Source organism: Podarcis filfolensis (assembly GCF_964270895.1).
Source record: "Podarcis filfolensis genome assembly, chromosome: 1".
Lineage (NCBI taxonomy): Eukaryota > Metazoa > Chordata > Lepidosauria > Squamata > Lacertidae > Podarcis > Podarcis filfolensis.
The window spans coordinates 114,635,040-114,647,595 of record NC_139604.1 but is presented as its reverse complement, the minus strand read 5'-3'; the positions used below and the strand labels follow the sequence as shown (position 1 = coordinate 114,647,595).

At 43.0% G+C, this 12,556-nt stretch overlaps 2 protein-coding genes across 10 annotated transcripts in view; both read right to left on the bottom strand.

Annotated features, from left to right (window-relative positions):
• GOLGA5 (golgin A5) overlaps positions 1 to 12,556 on the bottom strand; it is a 496,232-nt gene that overhangs the window by 86,407 nt on the left and 397,269 nt on the right. The window lies entirely within an intron of this gene.
• UNC79 (unc-79 homolog, NALCN channel complex subunit) overlaps positions 1 to 12,556 on the bottom strand; it is a 131,706-nt gene that overhangs the window by 108,742 nt on the left and 10,408 nt on the right. For 6 of the 9 annotated variants that reach the window (XM_083607893.1, XM_083607894.1, XM_083607896.1 and 3 more), the window contains exons 3-4: positions 6,387 to 6,691; positions 1,927 to 2,097 (exon numbers count right to left, since the gene is read on the bottom strand). In XM_083607893.1, coding sequence (XP_083464019.1) covers positions 1,927 to 2,097; positions 6,387 to 6,691 — 476 coding nt within the window. Of the gene's footprint in view, positions 1 to 1,926; positions 2,098 to 6,386; positions 6,692 to 12,556 lie in introns of those variants that run through there. The other 3 variants (XM_083607901.1, XM_083607898.1, XM_083607900.1) reach the window with 3 other exon arrangements.

The following is a 12,556-nucleotide window of genomic DNA, read 5'->3' as shown; positions in this document are numbered from 1 at the left end:
TATTCTGCTTGTAAAAATTAAGACTGTGACCCTATACTTTGCTTTCCTGGAAGTTCTGATTCTTTGTTTTTGCTTCTGAGTAGACTTGAATATGATTGCACTGTGAAATTCTGAAATAGGCATGCTCCAATTGTATATTATTGAAAATACAAAACACATAAAGGCATCAAAAGCAGAACTAAGAGGAAAGAAATAAAACAGATATTGTATTCAAAGATAAATATCAATAAAGATGAATTATTATTATTATTATTATTATTATTATTATTATTATTATTATTAAAATTACAGTCCTGGAAATAGGGTGGATCCTGAAAACACAAGTCCCAGGTTCAAAGGCCAGGGTAAATCGGTATGTTTTAATCCACCAAGCATAATACAAGTACAAAGGTAGATGCATAATGGGCAGAGAAGAAAAATAAAACACCTCTTCCCATCATCTTACATGCACGAGTTAATGTTGACTATTGTTTTTTGGAGAACTATTCCATAAGTAAGAGGAAAATGTAGACATGGAGCCAAGAGAGGGCAGAAAATGTAGTATTCCACTATTATTAGTGTACTGATTCAGTGACAGATTGAAAAGCATTTATAAACTACTTAATATTCTATTCGCAACCTTGTATACAATATTTTAAAAGTTATTGAAACAAAAATACATCCAAAAACCAATAAAACAGCATTATGAAAACACGCAATTGCATGTAAAAGCAAATGAAACAAAAATTCTGGGGATTTAAGCAGATAAAACAGGGTCCAGTCTCATGGGTCAGGGAGAGCCCATCTGAACCAGACATCTGAAGCAACTGCTTGTTGCTGCTTTGTGTATGGCACAGGGAAGAGTATTCTGAAAAATGTCTGTTTTCAGGTCACACACACACCCTATGATTTTATTTAGGGTGCAGTACCACAAACAGAATTTCCTCAGAATACTGACGTAGTAAACAGAAAGCGAATTCTGATGCCTTTCCAGAGTTACCTTTTCTACACATTAACAGCAAATCAGCACCGCTCTGAGTCTTAAAAATACCGGATTGTATGTGAAATTTCAATGGGTTTACACTGAGTATGACTAACTTCAGACACAAACCATTGTATTTTATGAACTGCCATGTATCCTGGGCATGAAAACCAGGGGTAGGGCCTTCTCTGTGGTAGCCCCCTCAGAACTCTGACAAGTTCCAAGATGATATTTTGGCACTTGTTATGAAAAACATACCTGTGCACTACACCCTTTCTGGATTTGGGGTTACCATTCGTATTTTATTTATCTTACTCTGATTTTACTCTGTCTGCTTTTATCATTTTAACTTGCACATTGTCATCTAATAGGTAGTGTACAGATACTTTTACAGATAAATAAAGAAGACCTTGGCATGAGAGGTGTTTTGCACCGATGAAGCTCCTGAATCAGTGGCATATCCATAGGAAGCCCCATAACATTCAAGTCGGTAAGGAGCTCTTGGCAGGCTTTGGTACAATAGTGTTATTTGATTTCCCAAAGCCATCCTTCCTCAGGCTTTGGCGCAGAATGCCACTTTATTTGCAAAATTGCAAATTCCACCACTTACCTAACAAAGCTTGTCAGTGAAAGCCCTGCATAAGGTCTTCTGTTCCCTCAAACACACCATAAACCACCTGAAATTGGCTCAGGGGGAATCAAGAGAACCCCCAGAAGAGGATGCGAGAGAAAGGGAAGGGGGATTGTTCCATCTGCCAGGCTGATACAAAACATTTGTAATAGCACAACATTGAATTCCACTGGGAGCATCGTAACTATAAAATCTATACACAATATTTTTATGTAGGACAAGGAGATGCCTTGGGGTTGTTTCTACAGGCCGGTTAATCCTATACAGTACACTCACGTCGCTACGGGAAACGCCAGTGTTTTTCCACCACCCTTTTCTTTCAGAATTCACTTACATATAGCCATGGGCAAGAACGAGGTGCTGAGATACTCAACGATGTCTTTGTGCAGAAAGGGCGGGAACGTGGCTAATGTGGAGATCATGGTATACGGTAAAGTGCTCAAGATGTCGTCGTTGAGAAACGGGAGCAAGCACGTGGTTGTGTAAAAAATGGACTGTCCGAGATCTGCCAAGAGGAAGAGAAAACAGACAACAGTGAATGCACGGCTACCATCAAAGCGGGAGAAGGCGTCCTACGTATTATATCAACCTTCCCACACCACCTGGTCCCCCTCCAAAAGATCTGCAGGTGGGGTATCAGGTGGGGGTAAGCTGCCTTGTAGCTTTCTGTGATAGATCCAATCAAGGTCACTGATGACCAAAGGAGTCCTTCTGGGGCACAGGGAGAACTGGGAGGCAATAGAGGGAGGGGGGCTTACAACAGAAGTTGGAGGAAACTGTCTAGTCCTTTCAAAATAATTCTTGACCCAAAGACTGCTCTGCCCGGGGCTGAGCCACCCTGAGTGCCAATAAGCCCATTTTGGGTGGTGCCATTTGTCCAGGCCTTGGGTAGTCCCTAACAGCTGCTGATGCGATCTGGTACAGTGAGGAGGGACTATAAGGAGCAGGAGGTGGATGGAGGTCTGCCTCTGCTGCTAGACCATCATCTTGAGGCCACCAGAAGCCAAACTGCACTGAAAAGGCGGTATGGATGAGGGAGAAAGGAGAACAAAGGAAGGATGGAAGTGAGTAAGAGGAGGAAGGCATGGCCTGGTCCAACACATTTAGAAAAAGTGAAGAACCAGTTTCCTAGCCTCTTCAGCAACAAGCCAAGTATGAAGCCCAGTTCATTAGGCACCAGTGATGACTGTTTGTCTGGATTTTAGGAAAACAGGAAGCTCCCCGTGAGTCAGGCCATTGGTCCATCTAGTTCAGGCTTCCTCAACCTCGGCTCTCCAAATGTTTTTGAGACTACAGTTCCCAGCATCCCTGACCACTGGTCCTGCTAGCTAGGGATCATGGGAGCTGAAGGCCAAAAACATCTGGAGGGCCGAGGTTGAGGAAGCCTGGTCTAGTTCAATAGTGTTGACCCTGACTGGCAGTAACTCTGTGGGGTTTCAGATAGGGGTCTGCCCAGCCTTACCTGGAGGTGCCTGGGATTGAACTTGGGGTCTTTTGCATGCAAGGCAGATGATCTGCCACTGAGCTATAGCACTCCAGGGTGCGTAAAAGCACTTCCAAGTCACATTTCAATGGGACACTTAATGCAATTGAAACCAAACTAGGACTTGAAATGATCTCCTGTTGGCTGGATCACTCCCGAACTTTTAAGGCAAAATCAAATTACTGCTCCTTCTGCCAGAATTTCTGAATAAGAGGATCCCAAAGGGACTGTGAATGCAATTGAACATAACAGTTTTGCTGATTTACTCCAATGATTTTGGTATTATTAGTGTCCTAAATAGAGAAGCACAGACCTGCAACCTCAGTATACATAATCAAGGAATACAAAATCTACAGCAGAAACACTTTTGACCAATGCTATCCATCACAGAGTGATCTGTCGCAAAGCAAAAAGCTATTAAAAGATATGTCACTATATTTAACACACTGTATGTATTACTATAATTACAACATTCTCTTAGCTGCAATATCATTCCCCGCCCCACATGGTTGCTTGTCAAAGGTAATATCTCTAAGCATGGTGGTTCAATTGCTTTCCAGACTTCATGCAATGACAAAAGTCAAAAGTGGGGTTCCCCAGGGCCCATTGTTGTTCAACTTCACTGTAAACAACTTGGATGAAGCTATTAAGGGGGTGCTTATCAAATTTGCAGATTACAACAACATGGGAGAAGTAGCAAAGGTGGCTGAGGACAGAATCCGGATTCAAGATTACCTTAAAAGATTGAAGAACTGGGCCGAAACCAACAAAATGAATTTCAGTAGGGACAAATGTAAGGTTCTCCGCTTAGGCAGGAAGAACCAGATGCACAAATATAGGTTGAGGGAACTCTGGCTTGACAGTAGTACATGTGAAAACGATATAGGGCTCTTAGTAGACCACAAGCTTAATATGAGTCAACAGTGTGATGCAGCAGCAAAAAGACATCAATAGAAATTTAGTGTCCAGATCAAGAGAAGTAATAGTATTGCTCTATTCTGCCTTGGGTAGACCACACCTGGAATACAGTGTCCAATTCTGGGCACCACAATTTAAGAAGGATATTGACAAGCTGGAATGTGTGCAGAAGAGAGTGACCAAAATGATCTAGGGTCTGGAAACCAAGCCTTATGAGGCATGGTTGAGGGAACTGGGTATGTTTAGCCTGATAAACAAGAGACTGAGAGGAGACAGCCATCTTCCAATATCTAAAGGGCTGTCACATGGAAAATGGAACCCAAACCAATGGCTTCAAGTTATGAGAAATGAGCTTCCGACTAAACTTCCAGAGGAACTTTCTGACAGATACCTATTTCCTCAAGTAAATGCCTTTCTTAAGGCTCCTGTCTCTACAGCAGATGGCTTCTCCCAAGGACAGTGCTGAAACTAGTCAAGCAAAAGGGAACACATACGCACCATTAAAGCACTTTTACATCCCCTTAAACAGCCATGGCTTCTCCCAAAGAATCCTGGGTAAATTTTGCCAAGGATGCTGAGAGTTACTTTCTCCTCACAGAGCTACAATTCCCTGAAAAGAGAGCTTGATTGCTAAACCACTGTGAGGACTGTAGCTCCGTGAGGGGAACAGGAGCCTCTTGGTCACTCAGCACTCTTAAGAACCTACAGTTCCCAGGATTCTTTGGGAGAAGCTACAACTGGTATAACGGTGCTTTAAATGTATGCTGTGGGTGCAGCCTGTCTCTGAACACATGGAGCTGCGCCAAACTGAGCCATGGGTTCACATAAGCCAGTATTGTTTACCCTGCCAGGTGGTTTTTCTCCAGTGCCTCAGGCACGGCACAGCAGCTGCTACCTGGAGATCCTGAGGACTGAACCTGGGACTTTGAGCTTGCAAAGCATGTTCTCTGCCACTAAGGGTGAGGGAGTGCAGCTAAGGCATTTTAGGGGAAGCTGAGTGCTTACGCTCGGAACACAAGTTTCCAGTACCCAGACTGGTCCCTCCAAACTTTGGACCTTCTCCTGTTCCACAGCTATCAGAAGTCAGAAGTCATTAAAGCTGTGGGAGGATTGACACAATGGATCTATACAGGAAATAAGGGCCAACTGCACCTTCTGGTTGAAAGTGAAGCATGGCAGAATTTGCAAGGAAAGAGGGGCAAGAACGTCTATAAAAAAGGGGCTGCTCTGCGTGTTGATTCCCTGATAGCTGCAATGTCGAGCAATGGCTTAGATGGCTGGGGAAGCCTTTGTAAATCCAACACCACAAGGAAAACACTTGTTCCAGTGCAGACACAATGCTGCACAGCTGGGCCAATCTGTTCGTTCACAGCAGTGAGCCATCAAGCAGAGAGAAGCCAATGGGGCGTTGTGTATATTTGTGTGAGAGAGAATGAATGAAATCAGCCAGCCTAAAATGGCTGGCAGAATGGCAGAATGGATGAGGAAAGCTTGGGGAAGGGCCATAGATCATTGGAAAAAACATCTGCTTTGGATGCAGAAAGTCCCAGGTTTGATCTCTGGTGCCTCCAGTTAGGACTCCTGTCTGAAATCCAGTGAAAGAAATACTGAGCTAGATGGATCAATGATTTGAACTCAGGAGAAGGCAGTGTCCTATGTGAGATTTTGGGTGAGTGGGAGTAGGTTAAGGCAAGACTGACCCCCATAACACGTCTGGATCCCACAACGCTTGTGGACTGCCCTGAGATCTTGAAGGGTGGTATAGTCATACCTCGGAGGTCAAACGGAATCCTTTCCAGAAGTCTGTTCAACTTCCAAAATGTTCAGAAACCAAGGTGCAGCTTCCAATTGGCTGCAGAAAGTTCCTGCAGCCAATCGGAAGCCGCAGAAGCCATGTTGGACGTTCGGGTTCCAAAGAACGTTTGCAAACTGGAACACTCACTTCCAGGTTTGCGGCATTCGGGAGCCAAAACATTCGAGTCGCAAGGTGTTCGTCAACCAAGGTACGACTGTATATTAATTTAATAACTAATATTAATAAATAAACACAGAAAGACTCCATTCCTAAAGCACTTGCAGAGAAGAGTAGAGTGCCTCTCGAATCTAAGACAACATTTTTAGATACATATCTCTACACAAATACATTATAACTGTCCTTGGCTCCGTCAAATTCGCAAAACATAAAACATCTAGATATCTGCTGATTTAAGGTTTTCTTAAGGACATAAGCCCAGTGTAGATAATGGTGTATCTACAGTACAGAAACAAGATACAAAATTTGGATCCGTGCCAATTCAAGCCTATTTTTTAAATCTGTTTTTTCTCATTCATACAAGCCTAGTGTTGATGCCATGCCCCCAAGCAGTCTGTAAGGATTCAAAAGGTCCACTTACCATGCTGACCATGTTGTAGCAAAGGAACTAGATCCAGCAGAGTCACCAATGTCACGTATAGTCCTTGATAGTCCAATGAAGGGTAGTCTGATAACTGAGCATCACGACTTTGCTGGCCGCGTTCAGTGGGAGCATCTCGCAGGACGCTGTAAAGGAGGGAGCGAGTAACAGTAGGGTTGATGGAACTGACCTGTGGTCTTAGAGATGGGGTGAGTGGGAATGGCACAGGAAAAAGACACATGGTCATGGGCACTGTCAAATTGGAGGCATCTTGGTTCTCCTTCTTCCCTGTGCGGGACAAAATGCTGTTGGGGGGACAAAGAAAAAAAAGAGACAACAAAGACACAAAGAACAGCACATTACATTGAAATGACACTATAAAACAAATAATAAAACTCCAGATACATCCCACATGAGATGCAATCTCTACCAATAACTAGTGCATCTTGCAAAATCTAGCAACAGTTCACTTCCATGCTTGGGGAAAAAATACAATTCAGAAACTGCTACTTGTGGGGAAATTTTCCATTGCATCTCATGTGTTATCTGGTTCATAAGGAGCAAAAATATAAAAATGCATGTTTCAGTGGCACACCCATGTTTCACAGTTCTGCGAAATTAGATGCAATTTGCTATGGAAGGAGAAAAACAATGCAACGGCGGCAGCATCAGATCGTCTGAAATATATGTGTGTATTATTATTATTATTATTATTATTATTATTATTGAAAAGGATAATATTGGGAAAACATTTTGAACATCGTTGTTGGAAACCAAGGAGGAAATACTTGCAAAAAATAGGTGTGGCACTTCTAGAAACATGTTTTAGCAAAGAATAAACATGTGTGTTTGTTAAGAGAGCCTTAAAAATCACATGTTTATTGCATCAAAATAATGTCTGTATGTATTACATGATACTGTTTCATGACATTCCGTCAGTATCATCTGAGATAATGAGATTTCAACAGGCACATGGATTTAGAAATAATATAATATTTCTAAAATGTTAGCTAAACTACGTTTGGAAAAGCTTTAAAATAATATACTGTCGATGGGCTGCAGCATGTTTGTGAGCTTATGAGAATGGTAGTTTGTGTGTGTTTTTAATTTAGGGGAAGGAAACATCTTATTTTCTGAATACAAACACTCTCTTGTTAACATGGTTACTTTTGAAATCTAAGGGCTAAGCAAGCATCACCCGTTGTATAGCTGCATATCAGACAGGGTCTTATCATACATTGCTAAGGCTACTTACGTTATTTATTGAACAAACTCACTACAGACTAAAGGAGAAATAATTTAGAATAATTAAAAGGCTTAGTGGGAATCAAAATGAAGGCTAAAAATTAGATTGCTACGCCTTCTCAATATCATTGCAACCATATTATTCCACTTTTCTGAAATGGCTATTTAAAAAAGGCTGCTATTGCAACAAGATTAAAGGGCACTAATCCAGGCAAAGTTAAGCACCTTTACAACTCACTGAAATCAACAGAAGAGGCACAACACAACCCTATGCAAATTTACTCAGAAGCAAGTCTAGTCAATGGGGCTTACTCCCAGGTAAGTTGCACATAGGACTGCAGCCTTAAAAATGTGCCTGGCTCTCTCCCAGTGAAATCAGAGGAGCTTAAAGGTGCTTAATTTTGTCTCGTGCATGCTCTTCACTTCTTTTTACTAATTTATCACACCATGACTATATATTAGCTAACTTACAAAAAATATATTTTGTTTACAATGCATCAGACCAGATACCCATTTCCCCCCTGTGTGTTTGGCATGGAAGAGGCACTGTTTGAAATGCCAACTTGGAGGCTGGCAACTTGTGGTCCTCAGATATTGCTGGACTCCCAGCTCCCATCATCCCTGACCACTGGCCATACTAAGCTGGGGCTGATGTGAGTTGCAGTCCAACAACATCTAGAGAGTCACGCTGGTATAGCCTTGACCTTACTCTTCCTACAGATTTCTACGGTTGATCGTCTACAAAAGACAGAAGTTAGCATCCCATTGACTGTTCATCATTTATAGGATGGATGTTGAGCCAGACTTGGATATTTCTGAAATCACCGGCCTCATTATATACTGTTGACCTCATGAATTGTCTTGCACACGAATAAGCAAATGCACAACTAGCAGGAAGGTGCCACAAAGTCATCCAGTGAGAGTACGGGCACTGGGGAAGTGATTTAAACATGTGCAGGACAAGAGCTTATTGTGGTGACACAGGAACTGTCGACCTGTTCAGGAACTGTCGACCTGTTTGGAGATTGTACAAGCATTCTGGGTTGGTCAAGTATGCCAGCTGCCATCTTCCAACAAGTAATCTGTACCATCTGCTCAACTCTACAAGTCTCAGTGATACAAACAGAGGCCACACAGCAGCAGGTTGTACCCATTATATTCGGCTTTTAAAAATGCCTTGTTTATTGTGCCTTATATACTTTCCTCATTCCTTTTGGTATCCCAACGTCCAGTTATCGTGAGGGTATTAATGCAAACCAATAAAATTGCCTAAAGACCACTATCATAATCATGTCCACACTAATAAATAGAAGCAAAGGAAGCTGGCTTATATCATTGGACCATTGTCATTACTGTCTACACTGACTGGTGGTGTTTTTTTAGGAGGGGGGTTAATTTATTCTCCTATGCTGTGCTGTTCCATTGCCTTAGCTACTCAATTTCATTCTGTTCCAGTGCAGTCCAATTGCTCATTTTTCTTTATTTGGCTGCAAAGCATAAATCTCGATCAGCTCTGGCTCTCTGAAGGTATAAGGCATTCAAGGTTGTCCTCCTTCAAAATGGAGCTGAAGCATCGAGAGACTACACATCCCAGCATGCAATTCTCCATTGCTATCGAATGTGCTTTCTGGCCAGAGCAAGGGAACTTTTAAATGTTTAAAGGCCAAACACATGGCAATGTGTTTTCTTAGCAGGTCAAATTATCATATATCTTTTTGGTGTACATACAGAGAATTGAGGCAAATTGTAGAGTCTGCAGGGCAGGGGAAGGTATCTAATAGCCACTTGTGGCTGGTGTGGTGGGGCAGAGCTGTCCTGCTAAGACCAGCAACACTACAGCTTACCTGGACAGTGTTGGGGTGGCAGCAAGGTCAAGGTTGTGTGGACATAGTTGGATGTACCACCTGAATTGGTTCTTCAGGTGCATCTGTGCAGGGTCTTTAATAGCTGCATAGCAGGCAGAAATCCCTAGTTCCCAGCATAGCATCCCCATGTTAGGAATTGTTGCCTTCTACTCACCATGGAGCTGTCCAAACCAATGGGCAGCCCATAAACCATGGTGCACCTTGGGGGCTTTTCCTAACCCAAATAGCGTGATATTGCATGCTGGGACTTGTAGTGTGTTAGGTGACACACCTCCATACAGACTAGTTATGCTACAGGGGTGCCATCTATAGTTGTGGGTGCTGAACACCCATGCCACAGGGCCCCTGATGCAATGTCTGGTGCATCGCAAAGCACCGAAGTCACATCTGAGTGCTCAGAGATGCTTTCTGAGGTCTTTCTGAGGTCTCGGAACCTGACTTCTGGTGCCACCAGAAATCAGGTTCCAAGGACGGTGGATGCGCATGATGTCATGTCACATCATGATGTCATGATATCACGCGCACTGGGTACCCATAACCTGGCGCCCAAGTTGGCTCCTCTGTTACACAAGTACACTGTCAATGATGATCTAACTCCCATAAAGAGGAACTTAAAAGCAAGTACAGCCTCGAGGGAAGACAGTGTAGAGTCCAGCTTTCAATCTGTACCCACCACCATCTCCCAGAGGTGATTCGACTTGAAATGGCTCAGGAGCGCTTGCAACCTTCACTAAAACTGCCAAATATAAAAGAGGACAGGGCTTCTTTTACAGTTGTGCAAAACCCCGGATATTCAGTAGGAATATTCACTCACTCTTGTCTACATGACAATTTGCACTTGCCATTCTATCCCAGGGATGGGGAAACTGTGGTGCTGTTGGACCCCAATTCCCACCAGCCCCAGCCTGCATGGTCAGGGATGATGGAAGCTGTTCAACAACATTAGGAGGGGCAAGGACTCCCCAGCCCTGCTTCATCCTATCCTGCCCCACCTTTGTACCCAGTCACCCTAAAGATCACTCAACATGAGGACCTCTGCATCAGCACCTTACACCCTGTTTCTTTTTATCACAGCCCCACAGCCCCTGCAAGTCTATTTCTGAAGTTGAAATAATCTTCAGCAATAGCCTCTGATGCAGGACATGGGAATGCATTTTTTAAAAAATCTGGAACAGCTTTTGCACCTGCAGAAACTCTGAGAAGGGATCCTGTCCTGTACCTTGAGCAGCTGCTATTTTATAGATAAAGAAACACGGTTTTCTCTTGATAAGAAGATAATAATTCTCTTTTCCCTCTGGGGCATTTGTTATATTTGCAGTCAAGTTAGGGGGAAAACAAGCTGGAAATGAGCAATGCATGAAAATTAAATTCATGCTTAATGCAGAGAAATGCTTTGGCCTGAAGGTCAACTTAAGGAGGAGCTCAATGAATCAATGTGTTATGCGCTGTGCATGGTGATTTATTTTTAATGTGATGTTTTATTTGTAAAAAAAAATGCATTTTCTTTACATTTTCCCACCCACCCATCTAAAACCAGCACTGCCCAATTTCTCTCCCCAAATTTTGTGCACCCTAAAGATGTCTGCAAGTCCAAGGGTCATGTTCATCCCCCATGTGACTAAAAGAAAGCCAACTAAATCCAAATGCAAAGGAAGTCAACCTCATCATGAAACCAATGTCTGTTGCTCCCCCAAAGATGTTAGCATGTTGCAAATTTCCGTTAAATCCATCTTTGTGACCTAGCTGGGAAGACTCCTTTTGAACAGCCTCATCCTTCAATGTGCCAGTTTATATATGTAATAATTGTTATTAGCTAGAAAGAGAACCTAGGTTTTTCTTTTTTCTTTCTTTTAGTAATCGAAATAACTCTTATTTGGAAATAAGTTACATGGAACTTAGTGGGACTCACTTCTGAGTAAAGAACAGAAGTGTTCTGCACACTTCTAATGATTCCACGCTAGAGATGTGCAAGCACTAGCAACTGAATCAGGTGAGAATATGACTATCGAGAATAAGACCAGCAAACCATTCAGGAATATCTATTGACAAGCCATGTTCCTCCAGTTGCTACTAGATTATGCAGTTTCCAGCTCACAAAGAGCATTTCGTTTTCTGGACTGAGAGCTCTCTTAGTGTGGCCTGCCCTGTGATGGTGTCAGTGTGGGTCTAGGTCACAGATGGGAAAGGGGTGGCTCTTCCAGATATCGCTGAGATCCAGTTCCCATCATCCCTGACTCCTGGCCATGCTGGCTGGCACTGGTGGGCGCTGGAGTCCAAAACATCTGGAGGGCCACAAGTTCCCCATCCCTGGACTAAGGCAAGCCTGCAATCCTAAACACGCTTACCCAGGAGTCAGCCCCATTGCATTCAGTAGGACTTACTTCTGAGCAGGCATGCTTACAATTGCACCCTAAGAGTTCAAATTGCCAAGAATTCAAAAAAGGGGGAAAGTCCATTAAATATATATATATCCAGGAATAAGGTGCAAATGCAACCCATGGGGCATTTCTCCCATGCAAGACTTATTGCTATTGAATCTCATAGGTAAATGAATGTCCATCTTAGGGATTCTGGCACAATATTCATTCATAATCAATAATCAATGCATTGGTGTAGAACCTATGACAACCCAGAAGTTGTTGGACAACAACGCCCATCACCCTTGGCCATCTGGCTGGGAACAGGATGGTGGACTAGATGGGCCACTGGCCTGATCCAATAGGATCTTCTTGCGTTCTTCTTGGTTGTGCTGGCTGGGGCTGATGGAAGTTGCAATGCAACAATGTCTAGAGAGTCACAGTTTCCTTGCCCCCGACGTAACAGGTTGCTTCCACACTCTAGGCCTGGAGTGTCGCCTTTTCACTTCTAATGCCTCCTAGCTTCTGGAAGGTTCAGATCTAGGATTTGGGTTGCTGATTCATTTTGGACAAAGTAGGACACATTTCCACCCAAAACTTAGTGCAGGTTTTAAGTCACCAGCTCAACCTCTAAATGTTTTAAGCCCGTTTCTAGCTCATGGGGGAGGTAGTGGGACTTGAAGGCAATAGATCAAAGTGCACT